This window comes from Clarias gariepinus, chromosome 26 (assembly GCF_024256425.1).
Source record: "Clarias gariepinus isolate MV-2021 ecotype Netherlands chromosome 26, CGAR_prim_01v2, whole genome shotgun sequence".
Lineage (NCBI taxonomy): Eukaryota > Metazoa > Chordata > Actinopteri > Siluriformes > Clariidae > Clarias > Clarias gariepinus.
This window is the reverse complement of record NC_071125.1, coordinates 15,539,246-15,561,011: the sequence shown is the minus strand read 5'-3', so window position 1 is coordinate 15,561,011 and position 21,766 is coordinate 15,539,246. Positions and strand designations below refer to the sequence as shown.

The 21,766-nt window shown below is 35.6% G+C and overlaps 2 protein-coding genes across 2 annotated transcripts in view; both read left to right on the top strand.

Annotated features, from left to right (window-relative positions):
• LOC128513865 (polycystic kidney disease 1 like 1) overlaps positions 1-9,418 on the top strand; it is a 37,305-nt gene extending 27,887 nt beyond the window's left edge. The window contains 14 exon segments of the mRNA XM_053487417.1: positions 464-582; positions 775-885; positions 989-1,094; positions 1,484-1,583; positions 3,453-3,537; positions 3,783-4,017; positions 4,485-4,586; positions 4,674-4,814; positions 6,792-6,926; positions 7,076-7,270; positions 7,387-7,545; positions 7,813-7,950; positions 8,675-8,763; positions 8,937-9,418. Coding sequence (XP_053343392.1) covers positions 464-582; positions 775-885; positions 989-1,094; positions 1,484-1,583; positions 3,453-3,537; positions 3,783-4,017; positions 4,485-4,586; positions 4,674-4,814; positions 6,792-6,926; positions 7,076-7,270; positions 7,387-7,545; positions 7,813-7,950; positions 8,675-8,763; positions 8,937-9,375 — 2,154 coding nt within the window. The 3' untranslated portion in view covers positions 9,376-9,418.
• A 1,698-nt stretch (positions 9,419-11,116) lies between these two features.
• Positions 11,117-20,507, top strand: pdia4 (protein disulfide isomerase family A, member 4). The gene is made up of 10 exons (XM_053487777.1): positions 11,117-11,420; positions 13,038-13,215; positions 13,304-13,509; positions 15,120-15,258; positions 15,357-15,562; positions 15,658-15,816; positions 18,211-18,362; positions 18,597-18,753; positions 19,316-19,549; positions 19,917-20,507. The coding sequence occupies exons 1-10, from the start codon at positions 11,342-11,344 to the stop codon at positions 20,330-20,332; spliced, it is 1,926 nt and encodes a 641-aa protein (XP_053343752.1). The 5' UTR covers positions 11,117-11,341; the 3' UTR covers positions 20,333-20,507.
• Positions 20,508-21,766: the final 1,259 nt, after the last annotated feature.

Here is a 21,766-nt window from a genome sequence, read left to right as displayed (position 1 = left end):
TTTAATAAATGAATAACCAAACAAATTAATTAATTAATAATATTTACCTGTAACAGCATGCTCTGTGTTGTTTTATTCCTTACCAAAATAAATTATACAAGCCTAAAAATAGTTAAATATGAATGTACTTTTTTTCAGAGAATGTTTTGGAAAATATATATTGGTATTCTCGTTGTATCCAAGTATGGCAGGCTTGAGAAAAAAAATCTAAAATATTTAAGAAATCCCATTATTTTTCAAATCTTCCAAATGAGCGGAGTGTGTCTCCTTCTCATAATGTAGTTAATGTGGTGTACCAAGAAACATGAATATAAAAAGTCATAAAGGTAAATTAAAAATAGGGGAAAATTACAAAAGGTGACTTAAATATAACATGATAGACTAAATATAAGATGATATTTTTTGCTGGCATTGACTATAGTAAAGAGAATTGTCATTTAGTCAGAGGGTTTTTGGTTTCCAGGTGCTGGCAACCCGTCAGAGAGCCAGATACCTGCGTCTTGCACGTCCACCTACTTCTGCTGAGCTACAAACCGTGAGGAGCCAAATTAAAAAGAGGACACATCTACATAAAACAATAAGGTCTCCATCTCAAATTTAAAAAGAAAAGAAACAATGCATTCTAAACTCATATAGTATTCATCTTAAAAACATGATATTAAGGCTGCAAGATGCTCTTCACATAGTATGGGTGGCAGTAGAGGAGTAGATGTATGGGACTGGATACTGATGAATTGTGGTATCTTATTTTGTAACCCTTCCATGTTCCTACAGAGAGATGTTGTTATATCTGTTTGCCTCATCTGTAGTTGGCTTTTTGGCTTATGGAAAGTCCTCTAATAATAAATTCCATCTGGATCAGGCGGTCAGATCTCGCTTTGCTGGGTAAACACCATCTATTGTAATACATCTGAATTATTCTACTGAATATACTAAATATATGGATATAGGAGGTCATTTAACTTGTAATGCTTTGTTGGAAATGCAGGAGTCCTTCAGTCCAGAAGCTTGATGACTGGTGGAACTGGACCACAAACACAGTTCTCCATGAGCTTTACCTTAATTCCCATGATTATAGTGGACTGGAAGACAATGTAAGCTTTGAAAATGATTGAAGTTTATGTATAAAATTTCAGATAATTTCAGTAATATCTGACCTAACAGCGACCCCTGGTGGTGGAATTGGAGGACTTTCTTTTTTTTTTACTCATCCCAGGGAAGGGTAAAAAAGAAAGAAAAAGAAAAACGAATATTTTGATTCATTATTGAAATTTAAGTATTATATCCATTATAAGTACAAAATAGTATAATATGCTAAAGATATTGTACAATGAAAGTGCCATTCTAACAGACATTTCAGTGGTTGCATTACACTGTGCCAAAATGTAAAAATAGAACAATGCAGCCATAGTTTGGTAATGCTTACACATGGAAATTTTTTTAAAGGTAATTCATGTGAAAACCGATGTTCTGATATTAACAGGTAAAAAATCTCTCTTTAATTGGAGAGCCAGTCATTATGAAGATGGAAGGAACACCCAATACATTATGTCAGGTAAATCTCTAACACTTTTTTAAGTTTAGTTTGGTAAATAAAATAAATATATACACATTTCCATATTCAATTTAAACATGAAATTACTGTTGCAATTTGCAGTGATTCAGTAAAAAATATTTGCAGACTGTTTTAAAATTAATTACAATTTAAAATTATCATTGTACTGCTTTATGGACAAATATGAAGAATAAAAAAGATTTTTAGGTAAAAAATGTATATTACAAATTACTGTCACGAAATTGTACCAGGCTCAGGCTACAAGGAGCAATTATAAATAATGAACAAATATATTGTGTATATACAGTATTGTGTAATAGTGCATATTTCGCAGCTATAAATTTTATTTCATAGAAATAAATAGTATTTCAAAGAAAATCTGAAAAATGCTACTTGGATAAATATTTAACCCCCTCAGGTTCTAAATCTCTGGCTGACGGATATTGTTTTATTGAGAAAACAATTGACTTATAATTGGATTTCATCTGGAAATTTTAAGCAGCTCGCAATTTTCTAAACAGAAACCACCTCAATTACACTGGCACTGAAGAGACTGTCAGTCTAAATGAAAGGAGTGAAAATAAGATTAAGAATCAAGTTAAAGATAAGCTAATAGAATTTTATTAGTTAGCAATAGGGTGTAAAGCTATATCCAGGCTATATCCAGGAAGTTGAGCATTCCATTAAGCACTGTTAGATCAATAGTGAGGTGATGCGTCCCACCACCCAAGCACTAAAATTCAGACAGAAGTGCTGGCTGCAAGGTTTATTTTTCAAGAATTTACTTTATGTTTTCTTTATATTAACTGAACAAACTTAAAGATTAACACAACCCCATTATTGATCATTTTCTAATAGCAGAGTGTGTATTATTTATTTATTTTTTACTTTACAAATAGCTACTTATTATACTGTAGTAGTGTTTATTGTTTGTGCTGCAGTAACAAATAGGTAAAACTTTTTTGGCATCTTTATTTTTAAAGTAGTTCATCATATTTCCAAAACAGACATATATAACATGTGATCGAATACAATTAGTTTACATATCAATCCTTTAATGCCTAGAATATTGTGTCATTATGTTGCTTCTGCACATACTCTACCAGCTGTATATTCAAATGATCCTGAAAATTAAATCAATACATTTTTATTTGCATAGTGCTCCAAACAGTGGACATTGTCCCGAAGCTGCTTTGCAGAAATATATAATTATTTAATGTATAAATACATGTAATTATATAAATAGAATTCAATATATACAGTTTAACTTTACTAAAGAAAAACTGAGATAACATGAGTAAAAACTTAAGGGTCAACCCATCCTTATCTGGATGACATCAGATAGTGCTATAATAATTAATTTCTAGTGCTATTTATTGGGGAAAAAAAGTGGAATTGTGCAACCAGGACTTAACCTGTTTATCAGTTTTAACCTGAACTGTTTTATTCTGTTTTAATTTCATTGAATTTCAATTCAATTTTATTTGTATAGCTCTTTTAACAATGGTCATTGTCACAAAGCAGCTATGGAAATGTGTATGAAATGTGAAAAATGTGTATGAATCAAAATGATCAGACAACATTACGGATATCCAAGGAAGGGCATCCACAGAAATCTATATGGATTCTAAGTGGTACTGTGCACAGCAATTGCACTGATCATGCACTGTGCATTTTGGGTCTCAGATGCGCTGAGTGATTCCCAAATGATCAGAAGTCCATCCAGAGGTAATCCAGAGAGGAGAAAAGGTCATGATCATTGGTGTCTCAGGAGTTGGATGTGTTGTTCAGAGAGAGAGAGAAAGAGAGAGAGAGAGAGTTCTAAACAATTTGGGGACAATGCTTTGAAAAATGTAAAGTTTTAAACAGTAATCTTTTTTCCCGTTTCAGTCTCGAGCATCTGTTTTAAGCAAACCTCACCGATGTGGGAAACTCAGCTGTTATGCGGAAGCAGAATTTAATATTCCATTAGGAAAAAACAGGTGAAACTTTTCACAGAATAATCCAGAGCTGCTGATCATTTTTATAAAAAGTTATCATTGATAGTTTTAATTGTGTTGTTTGTTTGTTTTTTATTGCTTAAATTTAAAAGATTCCTAGTTTTGATTAATAGGAATCTTTTAATTTTAAGCATTTTAACCAAACTGTCCTTTAAGTTTCCATTAATTGCTATCATTTTTATTTTAAAATAAAAAAACAAACATTTTTTATTTTATTTTATTTGCAGGTCTGAAGCATCCAGCAAGCTTAAGAAACTGTGGACTTCAGGCTGGACGGGCCGTACCACCCGTGCTGTAATGCTGCAGTTCACTTTATACAGCCCTGTTTATAACCTCTTTACCACGGTCACCATACTTGGAGAAATGTCTTGCACTGGAGGTGTTCTCTCCTCAGTCTTCATTTCCTCTATCAGACTTTATCACTCCGTCTCTGCCCTTGATTACTGGACTACAACTGGAGAGGTGGGAAATCAAGGGCAGTCTTATCGGGCTTAGCTTATCTTACTGCTCATATCACATGATGCCTGGTAGTCAGTACAGTGGCAGAGCTGATAGCAAGACTAAAGTTTTATTTTTAAAGGTTACATTCAGGTGTGTGGTGCATATTAGATATGAAGACATAAAGTGATTTTAAAACTAACGAATGATTGTGGTTGCACTAAACTGGAATCAAAAATATACACACAATATTTATAGTCAGAGTGTGTTATTCCTCATACACTGGAATTTTACACACACACAAAAAAATCTTAAAAAATGATGCATACATTTTATATGTTTACATTTAATTTTCTGGAACATCTTTGAAGCAAGTAAATATTTGTTAATATGTATCTCTTGAAGTAATCAAGATATAACCATATGTGTTACATAAATACAGATTAACTTTTATTGCGGTTTTAACCACTTCTATGTCTTTGCCCCTGCAGCTTTTTCTGCTCTTCCTTACTTTGCTTCAACTCCACTTTAAAATATATGTGATTGTTCAGAAGGGACAACGATACTGGACAGACTTGTGGAACTGGATAGAAGTGAATTCTCATACTCCTATACATTTTTTTTTCTTTTATCATTAATTACTCTGACATCTAAATACATAGATTATCTCTGTCTTGCAGGTTATCATAGTCCTGCTCAGCCTCCTGTGCTTCATCTGTTCCGTGCATCACTTTACACTGATAGCGGACACAGTGGAACATCTGCAAAGAGACGATTTCAAGACATTTGTTGACTTAAGTCCTGCTGCCTTTTGTGAACAGGTACTAGCCAAGTAGTAGGTGTGAGTTTAAAGATGATGCTGCAAAATCTTGCCTAGAATCTGACTGAAGCTGCTTTACAGTTTGTCCAAAGACCTGCCATGGCTACTCTAAGCACATGCAATATGTAATACTTAGGCCTCTTTTTTATTTAACTTCTTTGCATTGTTCTTTTGAGAACATGAACTCAGAAGGCTCAATCTGTATTTGAATGTGGATCCAAACAACCAGTCTGCGGTGATGTTAAGAGGTGGTCTCAGACCTCTTCAGTGTAAGCCCTGGTGAAGTCTGATTGTAGTAATTACGAACATTCACTCACTCTCTCATCCTTTATACCGTTTATCCTGTATTCAGGGTCGTGGGGGGTCTTAAGCCTATCCCAGAAGGGTTAGGGCCCAAGGCAGGGTACACCCTGGACAGGGTGCCAATCCATCACAGGGCACACACACATACTCACATTCACACACATACAGTACAGGCAGTACGTGGAGGAAATCCACCAAGCACGGGGAGAACATGCAAACTCCATGCACACAGAGACGGGAATCGAACCTGGCCGGGAATAGAACCCAGACACAGGAGGTGCAAGGCAACAGTGCTATCCACTAAGCCACCATGTCACCTCTAATTATGAACTTACTGCAAGAAATTATTATTATAAAATTATTATAGAAATGATGTCATCATATATTAAAGATTTTTGTGAGCACATTTCCACCGCCTCACCATCATCCTGCATGTTTGATCTGGTTTAACTTAGTGTAAAACTGAAAATCAAACCTTTCAGTTTTAATGTGATCTGCACTTGGCCAAAGTGCAATTCTGCTCCTACACATATTCTCTGGAAAAATTTACATGGAAAAATATATTCACATATTAAAGGCAGGATCTGTGTTCAAGTAAAATTTGTAAGTAAATTTCTAAATAATGGTCAATAATAGTATTTTTTGTGTATATGCTAGACTCATTAAATAGAATTACATATAATATAATATAATACAAAATTAATTTAGTTTAAGTAAAATAGACATATGTAAATATGTAAACAATGAGTGTACTAAAGTGTACCATGTGTATAAAACATGACAAGTTCTTGTCCCTCAAGGCTGTTTCATTGGTCCCTATGTACAGTACCGTTCACCTGGGGAAATAAATGTAGTAGGTTCATTTAACTACATAATTAGACCCTAAGGACTACTGTGAGCAAACATATTGTATTGTTATTATGTATATTGTTTATGCCTTTGGGAATCTCCCTGTTCTGTATGTTTGTTACTAATAACCAGGAAAGCCAGCGTTAGATGGATGTTTAATCATAATTTTTTTAATTGCTTACCGTACTACATCAAATTCTAGTTAAAACTTTATTTGTCACATACACAGTCATACACAGTACGAAATGTAGTGAAATGCTTATACGACCGCCAGTGACCTTAAAAAGAGAATTAAAGCTTATAATAAGAAATAAATATAAATAAAAGAAATACGATAGAAAAATTTAATTGAACTAGGATAAAAATATAACTAAAAATAAAAATATGCTGTACAAGAACATTTAAGAAATTGAGAAATTTTGATATTTTTGGAAGAAAGATGGTGTGCAAATATGCATAGAAAAAAAGTGTCTTTGTGCAATGGTCCAGAATGTAAACGTAAACATGTAGTAAACATGTAGTGTAGATATATGTCTGTGTACTTTTATTACAGTTCAAAACATATGCAGACATGAATATCGGTAAGAAGGAAAACCAGGATGCAAATAGGAAGTAATTACACTGATTTGTGACAACATCTGTCTTTACTCTCCATAATTGTTTGATTTAATTTCTTACAGTATATCTCCAGATTGTGTGATACAAATTGGTTTAAATTAATTAAAAGAAAATCTGTGACTATTTATAAATGGCAGGGAAATTTGTAACAAACATTGTTTTTTTTGTGGAAAATAACCTTTGTGTTAATTCTTTTTGTCTGTGACAGCGCATTCGTTTCCTCTACGGGCTCCTTATGTTCATTCTTCTGATTAAAAGTTGCTCCTTGCTACGACTAAATGAAGCGATGACCACAGCATTATCTACAGTGTTAGTCCTCTTCTCCAGTCTGCTGTGGCCTCTGGTGAACACACACACACACACGCACGCATGCACACGCACGCACACACACACACACACACACACACACACACACACACATCAATGAAATAATAAAGTTGTGCAGCCTGCTTGATTTATTTATTTATTTTTTTTTTGCTTTTTTGATTTCAGATAATTGGCATGATTTTTGTTTTTGCTTTCTCCTCCCTGGGGAACCTGGTCATTTTACCAAAATCAGTTTATTTTGTTACCATACATGGGTTCGGCATCGGAAAACCTGGTGATTTGCACAAAAATCAAGCTTCTTGGATGCTTTGCTGTTACGGAGCCTTCATCTGCATTGTGTCTTTTGCAGTCAAAGCAATGGTACTGTATGTGTATGTTCACAGAAAGGATCCCTTATGAGTGGCACACATTAATACACACCGGCACTTGAACTGTTGAACTAAATTGTTTCTTTCATTTGCATTGATGTTTAATAGGTAACACTTTCTGTACTTTGTTCAGTCATGAAAAGTGCAAAACATAAAAGGAGAAAACATCTTCCGACGGTCTCTGATCTCTGCACTTATATATGGGATGTGGCTCTGTCACTTGTTGGCAAAGACAGGCAGAAATGGACTGTTCATACCAACATAAACGTAAAGGACATTTATGCTTTAAACCTTTCTATACAGGAGGTGTTTGTGCTTTTAGCTTAGAGCTTTACAGAATATGTGACAAAAGTATTTATAAGACATTAAATAAGTAACCACAGCTAAATCCAGATATATGCTTAGTTTCAAGTATTTTATTATCTATTATTATGACTTCATAATTATAGTGATTGAGGATGTAAATCATTACAAACCTGATTGTGTAAAGCATTACCATTTTTATTTTGTTTTTTTTTTTGTTTTTTTTTACAGAATTTTGTTCTGGAAGAATTTGAGGATCTTGTCGATGAGCTCCTGCTTAAGCTCAATGTCATTTCTAGTAGTGATGAAAACCAGGACAACTATGAGCACCAGATTCCACTCCATTCAGCATATGATTTCTGCTCAGAGGTACAGTAGAGATTATAACTACTCAACTATCTCTTTTTACTCCAGCTATTTATTCTTATTCCATGCTGCTTCTACAGTACCTTCCTGAAACTGTTTAGTCAGAAGGTGATGATTCAATTTCCAGAACAAAAGCTTATAAGCTTATATATATTACTCATTTTAATATATTAACATTTCTAGCGACAGTTTATTTACTGTTCATCACAGATTTTAAGACTAATAATAGGCAGACATACTGTTTAAAAAAAATAAAAATAAAATAAAAAAGTTAACATGGTGATGTCTTTTGTAGGGTTGATTATTTATTTATTATTAGGGATGGAATCTATTGTCCGCACTTTGCAATACTCAATATGATTTATGGAGGGCTTTGTGTTCCTTATTAAGGTTACAAACTGTTTTAAGTACAAACTTGTGAGGAAATATATATAATTATAGCTGCTATAATGTAGGGCAGAACAGGAATGAATTTGTCTAATTTGTAATCCACATCCTTAATTTTAACTTTAACATTCTAATTAAAAATGGGTTCATCTTTTTTAATTAAAGAAACATAATCATCTTCGAATTGTCTTTTGTATAACAGGACAGGTATGAGACTAGGTAGGGTGTTTCACTGTGCACTTCACATTAGGCCATGTAATACTGCCCGTTTATTGCATATTTTCCTTTAACTGTTAACTTACTGTATCATGTTTATTCTGTATTTATTCATATTTTATAGATTGGTGGTGAAAACAGAATGAAAGAAATGGAAATCATGCCAAGTATGTGTTGTGATTTTTTATACCCAGATGAGGAAACCAATTTCAGGTAAATCTCTCCTTAGTTTAAATACACTTCAAATAAATGCAGGGATTTGTAGGTGTGTAAAACATGTATCTTCTCAATGCTATGCTTGGACTGTATTCTTAAGAAAATTATATGACGAATGTAAACATGTAAATAATGCCAGCTTTGTAAATATGTACTTGTTTTATTTCAAGGTCACTGCTTGAATTCGGCCCCCAGGAGCACTTTAAAGAAAGTGGAGAAACAATCAGAGTCTCTGCAGTTTACGCAGATCGAAAGGCTCGACTGAGAACCTCCATATCCCATGTAAAGACGTTAAAGGACTCTGGAACATCTCTATGCATAGATCGAACCATCAGGGCTCATATTGAAGGCAGTGAGATGCTAAAGTCAAACAGATTGCAATCATTTAAGATAACAAGGGAGAGCAATAACTTTGAATATAGAATACAGAATAAAGCTTTTACATCACAACTCTCTATGGGGTTCAGCTCTCCAACTGAGATGCTCACGAACCACCCATCTTGCAAAAAATCATTCAGTCATAAACTTGGTTTATATGAATCACATATTGAAAAACAAGACAAATGGGCTGAAGGGGAAGATGTAAATATTCCAGGTCAGTGTTGTTGAGGATTTTTATAGGTTTTCGAATCATGTCAGCTAGGACTTGAGTGCAACGATCACAATTTTATTAATTTTTATTATTCTGAATGTAGAGTATACAAATTGTTCTCCATTCTTTTGCTATTGTTGATAAATGAACAAGATGTATTACAGTATTATTTTTTTATTGCACAACAAAAACACTAAAATGGAGGAAAACAAAAATTATGTATATTTTCTAACATTTTAAATAAGATGCTTTTTTGTATAAGCTGGCTAGAAATTACAGTATGGATGCAATGGTGCCATAGTATAGTGTTGGCAAATTTAAACAATCCTCAGGTCCATGTTTGACTGCTAATACCTGTTAATATTTTCACTCAGTCAAAAATTACAAATGAATAAAAAGCTAAATGTTTCCAGAAAATGAATATACATGTACTTAATTATAAGTATCAAATATTTAATCGTACACAATTGAGGATCAGCAAATGGCATGGCATAGATCTTGGGCCAGAAATGGCTGGTTTAAATATTTCATAAACTGTAAAACTCTTGGAAATTTCACACAAAACGGACACAAATATTAAGTGAGAAAAGGTTCTGTGCATGAAAATGACTTGTTAATAAGAGAATGCAGAGGAAAATGATTTGAACTGACAGGAAGGATATACAGTAAGTGCTCAAATAATCACTTTTTACAACCGATGTAAATTACCCACACTGACTCAAAAAGAAAAAAAAAAAGTCCCGGTCTTAGTCCAATCTTCAGCTGTACAGTTTGGATGAGTCTGTGCCCATGATAGCCACCGATTCCTGTGTTATGCTTTTCTGCTTACCACAAATGTAAAGAGATTTTATTTGAGTTAGTTCCTTTCAACACAGACAAGTTTGGTCATTCTTCTCTGAGGGTGTTTCAGCCTGCAGACTCTCAACTCTCAACACGAAAGATGTTTTTTTCCCCACTATTCTGTGTAAACTCTAGAGACTGATGTGTGAAACTACCAGAGGAGCATCAGTTTCTAAAATACTCAAAATAGTCCATCTGGTACAGAACCAAAATCCATGCTACAGTTTAAGTCACACAGATCATACCTTTTTTCTTCCATTTTTATGTTTGATTCAAAGATTTAATAATAATAAAAAAAAAAAAACAGCGCTTTTAACAATGGCCATGGTTCGGCCGCCCACCCGATTCGGACTCGTGTAGAATGAGCATGTGGGTGTTTGTATATGTGTGTGTGTGTGTGTGTGTGTGCGATGTGATGGATTGGCACCCCAGAGAGTGTGCCCTGCCTCATGCCCTAAGTTTCCTGGGATACTGTACAGATATATTAACCGGTATAGATGATGAGTGAGTGATAACTGCATAAATGCCCAGGTGTGCAGGTATTCCTAATAAACTAGACAGACAAGTGTATGTCTTGTTTAGAATATGTAAAAGCTTAAGATTACTAATAATGTAAAATAATGTTTTTGTTTTATAATGCATATGAGCTGATTTCATTTCAATTCTTATTTGATTATATTTGATGAATTTGAATATCAAATTCTATACTTAGCAACACGGATTCTTTCTCAATAAACGGTTACATTCTTTTACATAAACTTTTTTGTGTGTCGTTTTCGTCATCCAGTAGTTTTGGGTCTTACTCGACATTGATCCAATCCGAGCTCATAACGTACGTGAAGTGTGGGCTTGAGTGGCGACTTCTGATTGGTGGAGCCCAGCGTCCGTCAGCCAATCAGAGCGTGGCAAGTCAGACAAGTTTGAGTCGCAGAGTGGAGCCGAGAAGCGAAGCGAAGGCATTTCAGATAGACGTGTTTAGAGCGAAAGTCGGAAGGCTTGCCTTACAAAACAATAGGGATTAGTTTATACAGCAAAAACCTTACAAAATCAAGCCTGCACTTCCAGAAAAGTGCACTGTGTGTGTGTGAGAGCTAGCAGGAAAGGTTTGAAGAGGAGGTAAGGCCCTGTGGAAGAGGCAGAGAGATGAAGAAGCTGGCGTTGCTGCTGATTGTGCTGCTCGGGTTAGCGCACTTCATTACCATCAGCACGGGAGAGGAAGAGGGTGAGGAATAACTGGGAAAATCATTCAGTCTTACACCTTTACCGTGCTGCATTAATCAGGTTAAAGTCTTCTGATAGACAGCGTAGATGCATGTTGTTGTTGTTGTTATTATTATTATTAATGTACATCTTAATGGTTTGAAGGTTCAGCTCAATTCTAAGTATCTGAGTATGAACAAGTATGATTAGAAATTTGTTCTGGTGCTCAGATTAAAAACGTGCATATATAATTCAGTTCATAAAAAAAGTGCACTCTGCAGAAACCAGGGGACCAAAACTAATAAGCAGCATTACATTTTCCCTCCTGAGAACCAGTTTGTAGCAAAGTGATTCACTTCACATTAAATATACTGCAATACAGAACAATGCATCGGTTGCTAATCTTGCTTTTAGTCTTTATCTCTTTTTTTTTATGTATACAACAGTTTTTTATGGGGTAATCATAAAGTTTTTTCATGATTTCACTATTATATATTATGCAAAACCTATGCTAGGTAAGGTAAGGCAGTTTTGTGTAGCACATTTTATACACAATGGTAATTCAAAGTGCTTTACATAAAAGATAAGAGAATAATTATAAGATAAAATAAAAAAAAGATACAAACATATTGTTTAATGTGAATTATATACATTAAAAAATAACTACTTGTATATCTTCTTTCTATTTGGCATCAATTTCAAGACAGAATTGTACATAATGCACAAGAGACTTTATGCTCACTTTGTCTGTGCATGCATGTACTTATCCTGCTTTTCTCACCTGCTTGATTTTTGGTTAAGTCTGTGGACAAACCCGAAGTGTCCTCAGGTCCCCCGAGGTCAGTTGCATATTAGTCGTCACTGTTGAATAAAGTTGTTCTGCGCAATAAGCAAAGGTAGCGTTCTGCCAGCACATTGCGAGGACTTTGCTGTTTTTTATTTTGGATTAGACATTTTGTCTGTGTGGTTTAAAGAAAAATATTTTTTGAAACTAGTAAGGAACCAAGCTCTGTGTTTTTGTAGCTAGTTAATATCCTTATTGGTCCATTGGACAATAAGAGTGGAAGTTAAGTGTCACAGTGATTGTCAGATGTTTCAGTGATGCAAATTATTTAGTTATACATCATAATAATTTTGTCATATTGTAATAAAAAAGTGACTCAGTTTCATGGTCGTGATCTTTATTTCTTGAAAAAAAAAAAGAAATTACTATTGAAAAGGATGTATGTTAAAAAAAAAGTTTTTAATGAGTTTTAGGAGTGCCTAATTCCAATTAATTTGTAATTATTACAAGTGTGATTTTTCACAATATGATGGCATTGTTGTGCAACTTTTTCTAATTTATTAGTACCTATCGAAACCTACAGTATAATTAATGTTTTTAGAACAAAATTTTCTTGAATCTTAAAAAAACAAGGGGGAAAAAGTTGGATTTTCTTTTAATATCCACAATTCAGTAGAGCATTTTACCTTGAAATTTGTGGTTTCCAGTCAGTCTTAAGCCATTGATATGTTCACAATCCCTAATAGAAGTGTATTGTAACAAACATTACAGCATTAAAATTATATGATCATGTGACCAGCCTTACTTAACAGAAGAAACAAAAACCTGCCAGTTAATGTCATGCATGAATTTCAGGAGAAGAACTGAGTAAAGACATTGACACTGACATTGAAGATGATGATGATGACGACGATGACGATGAGGACAGCACTGAGGTCAAAGAGGAAAACGGTGTATTGGTTCTTAATGATGCCAACTTTGACACGTTCATAGAGGACAAAGACACGGTGCTGGTGGAGTTCTATGCACCATGGTAATTTCCTGCAGTAAGTGGTTATGTTGGGGCTTTATAACGTGCTTCACTGTGCAAACACCTGCTACTTTTTTTCCCCCTTTAACAGGTGTGGCCACTGCAAGCAGTTTGCACCAGAGTATGAGAAAATCGCTCAGACACTTAAGGAAAACGATCCTCCGATCCCCGTGGCTAAAGTAGACGCCACTGTGGCTAGTGCAGTCGCAAGTAAATTTGACGTGTCTGGTTATCCTACTATCAAAATTTTGAAAAAGGGGGAGGCCGTGGACTATGATGGAGAGCGAACTGAAAAAGGTGAGTGTGTTCTTTAAAGTATGGCAGTGTTTTAGTTGGGTCATGAATTAATGCCTGCAGTAAGAACATTAGTATGTAATGTTATTGTCCCACCCTAATTCTAAACACTTAATCCTTATAATTTGGTAATTTAGATTATTTAGATTCATATTTCAAATGCACAAAATGGCTGCAGTACAAATATTTCTTTTTCTACGGTTGCGTGCAAATGTTTGGATTGCACAATACCACTTCTTTACCAATACTGATACTGAAACCATGAGTATCTACCCAGACCCATCTGATATTCTTTTAGTTAAGCTTTAATTTTTTTTAACTGTTGCACTTTACAGTTAAGCTCTTTTACACAAAAATTACTCATCTTGGACGTGATTATTGAAAGTATAAATATAATACATTTTAACAATTCTTAAAACATTTTTTTTTCAAAATTAAGAGGGGTATTCAAGTCATAGAACAGAACACAGTAAATTCTCCTTTTATTTCTCTGTATAATCTCCTGCTACACGAATGCACTTATCCCAGCGTTACACTATTTCTTGGATACAAAAGTTCTTAGTATGCCAGAGCTGTGATTGGACTGCATCACATCTGAAATGCTGGCCTCCCAGGAACTCTTTTAATGCCCAAACATGTGGAAATAGCTTGGAGCACGCACAGGACTGTGCGGGGGTGTGGCAATAACTTGCAGCCGAGTTCCTCTAATGTGCAAGTAATATTGATGAATAAATATGCATTATTTTTTCGATTTTTAAGGTTCAGGTGTTCCACTCACTAAATATTCACTGCAGTGGGCTTTGAGCCACCTCAACTGGGGGATAGTACAGATTTCTTAAAAAAAAAATTGCATTATACAAATGTTACTGCGGCTAAGAGTGTCATCACCGTACTGTGCTTAAAGTCTTTTGTAAGAGTCAATCGGATTTACGACTTTTACTCAATAAGAAAATTCATCACAAGTCCCAGTTTGACTTGAACACCCCCTTATATAATTTTCCAGTTTCAAAAAGATGTTTTTCTTTCCCCAGATCTTTTCATAATTTTTTCTTTTTTTTTTTTTAAGGTTTGTATTGGCCTGGTGGCCTCCTTAATTTGGATCCCTCATGGCTTTTTCATTGTAGATTAGAATTCAAATGTGTAAAAAAAAATTTTTTTTGTGTATACATCCTGCAAAAAGTCAGTCTAAAGCACAATGATCAGAAGGAGAATACAAGATATGAAGTCAATGCACTTGTTTTATACCGTATGAGAGTATTTATATCCGACAAACATTTATATTAACAAACACTGTTCTAACATTCACCATTTGATCCACCACATTTTTGTCATTTCTAATCATAAAGGAATGTTTGGGGAAGCGAACAACCTAAATGTCTCATTTCTGGGCATCTTATTAGTTTGTGTACACACTTTTGCACTCGTGTAGGTTTTTTTTTATTTTTGAGTCTGAAGTTTCAAAGTGCTTTACATGGAAATTTTTTAAATATGATGTAGCACAGTTGAGAAATCATTCAATAATGAAATAAGTAAATTGTTCAAACTCTTCAAATTAAGAATTGAAAATCCAGGAACTAAACTGACTGTGTTTAATCTGTGTCTTATTATTCCAGCTATTGTCGAGCGGGTTAAAGAAGTTGCACAGCCAGACTGGAAACCTCCTCCAGAGGCCACACTGGTGCTGACGAAGGACAACTTTGATGATGTAGTTAATAATGCAGACATCATTCTGGTGGAGTTTTATGCACCCTGGTTGGTACTTTACACAATATATAAGACCATCTGTTGCCCTGTTTGTCTATTTCAAGTGTTTAATTAGCACCTTTTTTCCCCCCCCCATGAATAAACAGGTGTGGTCACTGTAAAAGACTCGCTCCTGAGTATGAAAAAGCTGCAAAGGAACTCAGCAATCGAACGCCTCCTATTCCACTGGCTAAAGTCGATGCCACTACAGAGACTGACGTCGCCTCTCGGTTTGATGTAACGGGATACCCAACACTCAAAATCTTCAGAAAGGGGAAAGTGTTCGACTACAATGGACCAAGGGAGAAATTCGGTGTGTCACATTGTTGACTTGTCATAGTCTCACATGGTATATATGTATTTTATATGGGGTCACAACTTACTGGTGTGAAAAATGGTTTTGTCCAGGTATTGTTGATTACATGAGCGAACAAGCAGGCCCTCCATCCAAGCAGGTGCAGGCTGTAAAACAAATTCAGGAACTGGTGAAGGATGGGGATGATGCTGTGATTGTTGGTGTGTTCTCCAGTGAAGAGGATGCTGCTTATGAGGTCTATCAAGAAGCATGTAAGTACCAGTATATTGTAGGGACTGCACAACTATAATTTTTTTTACTACATAACCAGCAGTAGTTAACTAGTCCCCTGTTCCATAGTTGCACCAAAAACTGATTAAGGACATTGCATAGTTTTAACTTTGCATAAATTTTATTTAATTAAGTCATCAAGTCGAGCCTACACATCGTCAGCATCAATGATTTTTAGGCTACGCTGTTTATAACACAAATAAAAATTGATGCAACATATGTGCCAAGTAACTGTTTTTGCATTAACAATTAATTCGAATAACTTTGTAGCACATTACACTGTTGAAGGACCTGACAATTTCTAAAATCCACTCATTTGGTGATATAAGCTTTAATCGCTGTTTCTGAACCTGAGACCATGGAGCGAGAAAGCCTGTGTTCATCAACAGAGCACTCCTTATGAACGCTCAATGACCAGCATTACTTAAATGGAGGATGCTTTGTCTACTGCAGTGCCTGGAAGGATTTTTCCCAGGCTGATAATGATCAATTGGTAATTGTGTCTGGAGCAATTTCTCCTAGCTAGTATGGACATGAGTGGAAATGGATAGTGGAAAAAGCTTATCCCAGTGTACAGTTACTTTAGTAACTGTAAAACTAGCCTTGTCTTGTCTAAAATATTTCCAAACTAACAAGTACAGTCATGGGGTGGGGGTTTGCATGGTCAAACCAATAAATACTCTCAAGGGAGAAAAAGAACAACGGATTTCAGCATGCGGTGGTGGTGTTTTTATTGTTTGGAGATGGACTTGTAACCCTTCACCGATTTAATGATCAGCAACAGTTGCATCTCTGAAATCAGGTTTAACATTTTTATACAGGTTGTTGCATTTCTTGATTAACTAATCATCTTATTCAATAACTTCTCTGATTTCATTAATATCACCTGCCTGCTAATTATTCTCTTAAATATTGTGGTTGCAGAAAGGTTTTCCCCACCTGGTTTCTGTATGTTTGTTTACTTTTTATATGAGAGCAAATGACTAAAATATTTGTTCTTGAGTTTATTAAGGTTATGGTAGTTTATAAAGACTAATGCCCTGATAAATAAAAATGTAGTATTAAAGGAGGATGACCCATTATGCATTTCGGTCTCCTGTGTCTGGCTCATCCCCCCCCCCCATCTTCTGACTAGTTCATCACAGCAGTAAGTACATTAATTCATTAGTCCATAAAACTATTACATAGTATAAGATTTAACTTTCCAAATTTTTTAGGAGGCAAGTGTTGCCCGTTGTAACCATCATAGCTATCATTTGTATTTAGTATCAACATATGCATAATGAATAGCATCTGTTTTATCAAACTTTCACACTTATCAGTAAACTTGTTTCACAGAAGTACTTTTTCTCAGAGGGATACATGATACATGAGGGGATTTATTATGCAAAATCCACATTTTAATCCTTTTAGACATTCAGATAAGTCTAGATGTACAAAGTAAAAAAAAAAAAAAAATCCTTGCTTTTGGTAGTTTTCCTTGTTTTGTTTTGACCAAGGCTTAATCAAGGCAATATGATATTTTTTCCCCCTTTTATACCCTATATGTTGATTCCCTCCCTAGTTTGTTTCACATTTGTGTAGACCCTGAAATTGTGCATTTAAAGGAGAAGTAAAAAAATGAGTTTTGGGTATGAAAAAATGGATTATCTGAGGGGTAATTAGGGGTAAAACAGCTGGAGCATTAACATACACACTTTGGGGGGAGCTCTGCGATCTGTTTAAATTTGTTAAAGCAAGAGTAAAATATGGGACCTCTTTATATTGGTCCAAAGTAGGTAGTCAATAGTAGGGTTATGGAACTCTTAAAGGTTTACCTGACATGCACGCACTAAAGTGGAACTAAAGTTTAAAACAAGCACAAAAAGAACATTTTTATCATGATGCAAAGATAAAAGCATACCAGTGTACGGAAAGTACACTGTGTATGTATTTATTACATGAAGCAGATTTACTTGCGTACAGGAAAAAACCCAAAAAACCACCACACTTGTTTTGTTAGGCTAAAAATAAGTTTAAAGCATGTGCTGGAAATTAGCTTACCATCAATAATCCTGCTTCAACTGCCTTACTTTGATAAAAACCAACAAAATGTAGTTTTACTATAATCAAAATGGCACTACTCGGGTCCTGTCATTTAATATAATGTTTATACTGTAATGTCTATATGGGAATAGGGACTCATGTCACTTGCACTACTATTGAAAAGGAAATGCATCAATCTGATAACTCTCGGTACCAGTAAGCTGTGCAACTCTACAAAAACCTGTCTATGTTGATTGCATGGTCTGTGTTTAATATTTTGATCATCACATCCATGTCTGCATTACATAAAAAAAATAAAAAAAAACTTTTTATTTCTTACCTGATTTTAGGCAACACTCTTCGAGATGACTACAAATTTCGCCATACGTTTACTAACGAAATTGCTAAGTTCCTGAAGGCCTCACCTGGCCAAGTGGTCATGCTCCAGCCGGAGAAGTTCAGGTCGAAGTATGAGCCTTCATCTCAGACCTTAACTATTAAAGTAAGTTGGGATCTATAGGGTTTACACAAAATGGTATGCATGAATCATGTAGGAATGAATGAATGAAATATCCAGTGAGGGTCACTTATATCTTTTATGTCTATAAAATAATCCTTCTCTTTAGCTGCCTTTTAAAAAATAATATGCAGTGGAGTTACCTGTCTGATTTATGAAATACCTTGCATGTTTAAAGTTTATTTATTTTAAGTATAAAAGTTTTTTTTCCCCATCAAGGATTCAACAACTGCCACAAAAATTCAAGATTTCTTTAAGAAGCACACACTGCCGTTAGTGGGACACAGAAAACAAAGCAATGCTGAGAAGCGTTACTCCAATCGTCCTCTAGTGGTTGTGTATTATGGTGTGGACTTCAGTTTTGATTACAAAGTGGGTAGGTGATGCATTTTCTTTTCTACAATTTCCAGCCAAATTTTAAAGCCGTTGGTCTTAAAACATTCTAGACCCAGTCTTTGGGCATTTGCATCCTAGTGTCCAAGTGTTTGCACACACAACATACTGTACTGAATCAGATCATTCAATGTGTACAATATCCCATTGACTTGACTTGCCAACTCTAAAAAATGTTTTACTTGTGTTTTGTTGAATCAGCAATTAACATCCAAAAATGGTCTGTTGGGATTTATTCTACAGCAGTGTTTCTGCTTTCTATTTCATACTTTTTTTTTTTTTTTTTTTTTTTTTTGCTGCTAGCAAGGTGCCAGCCTTGCATTTTGATGTTGTAATAATTGCCTATGACTTACAGTAATCACTATTATTAAAATGTAGCTTTTTTTTTTTCTGCGCTCAGAAAAGCGAATGAATTCTGCCTAAAAGCCTGTCTAAGCCCTCCATCATTAGATGCATTTATAGAGATACTGTTTAACTGAGCATTAGGTTGTGCTAACTTTTCTTTTCTAAGCAGTATTTTAATGGTCTTGATTTTTTGCAAACAGCCACACAGTACTGGAGGGGCAAAGTGTTGGAGGTGGCCAAGGACTTCCCGGAGTATACATTCGCCATCGCAGATGAGGAAGACTACGCTGATGAGCTGAAGAGCTTTGGGCTCAGCGAGAGTGGCGAAGAGGTGAACGTCGGCATTCTTGGAGAATCAGGGAAGAAGTATGCAATGGAGCCAGAGGAGTTTGACTCTGATGTGCTTCGGGAATTCGTTTTGGCCTTTAAAAAAGGTGAGTAAGGAGTTGCATGATGTTGCTAGTCTGTGTGCTTGTACATGAAACCCATGTAATGGTAGTACAGCACTGTGAAAGCATTTTGTTTTAAAGAGATTTTTGTTCCCATTGATATCAAAGGCAATAAATTTAATTTAGCGGTAGTGCTGTGACGAATGTTAGGGGTGATTTTTAAAAGGTTGTAATTTTAAGATGGAAAGAACCTACACAAATCTAACATTTAAGAACTAATTTAGTTACATTAGCAGATAAGGTGTTTTTTGTTAAATAAAAATGTGACTACTACACTTCCAATATTACATTTTAATACAAGCCCTTCACTAGTCCTTATTAGTGACCTATATGTATTATTACCCTGTAACAGGCAAACTGAAGCCCATCGTCAAGTCACAACCCACTCCCAAAAACAACAAGGGACCTGTGAAGGTTGTCGTCGGGAAAACCTTTGATGAAATCGTCATGGACACGAAGAAGGACGTGCTGATCGAGTTCTACGCACCGTGGTGTGGTCACTGCAAAAAGCTAGAGCCTGAGTACCTCGCTCTTGGAAAGAAATACAAAAATGAGAAGAATCTGGTGATCGCCAAAATGGATACCACGGCCAATGACGTGCCTCACGAAGCCTACAAAGTGGAAGGATTTCCTACAATATATTTTGCCCCCAGCAACAAGAAGCAGAATCCCATTCAATTTTCAGGTGGTGAACGAAATGTGGAGAGTTTAAGCAAATTCCTAAAAGAACATGCAACAAAATTATCACAGAAGAAAGATGAACTCTAAAGGTTTTTAGAGAACTTTCAACCTGACCTGACGCGTGATAAAACGCAGACCGCAGGTGTCTGATGTGATTTTGCAGTAAACCTAGTTTCTGAAATCAGAAAGTTCTGTTCATTTCAAAGCACTGTTTATTAGATTTTCTTTTCAAAATCTTTTTAAATAAAAAAAGGGAAACAAATGGCTGTCCTTCTTATCAAGGTTGTGCACTTCTATTCATCTGGATGTATCTTAACAGATTTTAGTTCTGAAACAAGCCTGACCTACTGGAGCAGCGTGAATAATTTATTTATACAGTGTTAAATAAAATGAAGGGTTACCAGTCAAGTGGCGTGTTCATACATGCTACTGCAAATGAGAAGTTTAAATGAAACTTTATTACAAGTTCTCAGCTTCCTGCTCACATGTCTGTAAAACATTACATTCTTATTGAGTAACTTATTTTTATAATTATTAGTTCGAAACCTTATTCATTCATTTATCTTCTATACGGCTTATCCTGTGTACAAGGTCATGGAGGCCTGGAACCCATCCCAGGAGACTTGTAGGATTTGCACAAGGCAGGGTAGACCCTGGACAAGGTCGCCAATCCATCACAGGGTTGTGCGCATGTACACAAGCATATATTACGGGAAATTTGGAAATGCCAGTTACCCTAATCTGCATGTCGACAGGAAACTGGAGGAAACCAACAAGTATGGGGAGAACATGCACGCAGACACAAGACACAAATAGAACCCTGATCCTGGGTGTGAAGCTAACCACTACTGACCACTGCAGCCTGGGAACATCCCACAAAAGCTGCAGTTTTGGAGTTGTTCTGACTCTGTGATGTAGCGATTACAAATTTGCCCTTCTTACAGTGCCTATAGTTTCAATATCTTGTTACAATGGCCAATTTGTTATGGATAATAAACTGGGCCAGAGCAACTCCAAAACTGCAACTCTTATGTGTTCCCAGACTGCAGTGGGAAGGATGGGGGAAAAAAATCAAAGGAAGGGTCAGGAACTGGCGGTAGGGTCATGGGTAGCCAAGGCTTACTGATGCACATGGGGTGTGTAGGCTGGCCCGTGTATTCCAATCCAGTGGAACGCCAGTGTAGGTCAAATTGATGCAAAGGTTAATGCTGGGTTCAATAAAAACGTGTGAGAACACACACTGCATCACTTTTAGGGAGTGGGGTATTAAGGCAGGTGGTCATAATAATATGGCTGATCTGTGTGTGTGTGTGTGAAATGTTTACACAATATACATAAACCTCAATGTAATGAATGTACATTGTAAAATAAAATAACACCGACCAAGGGGAACCCACTTCCGGCAGCAGAATGACGTCGACACCGCGTTGCCTCTCTGCCATGTTACGTCATGGGAAGGGGCGGAGCCTAACATACCGGATGAACCCAAGTTCAAAGAGTCTAAAGGCTACGAGGCATGTT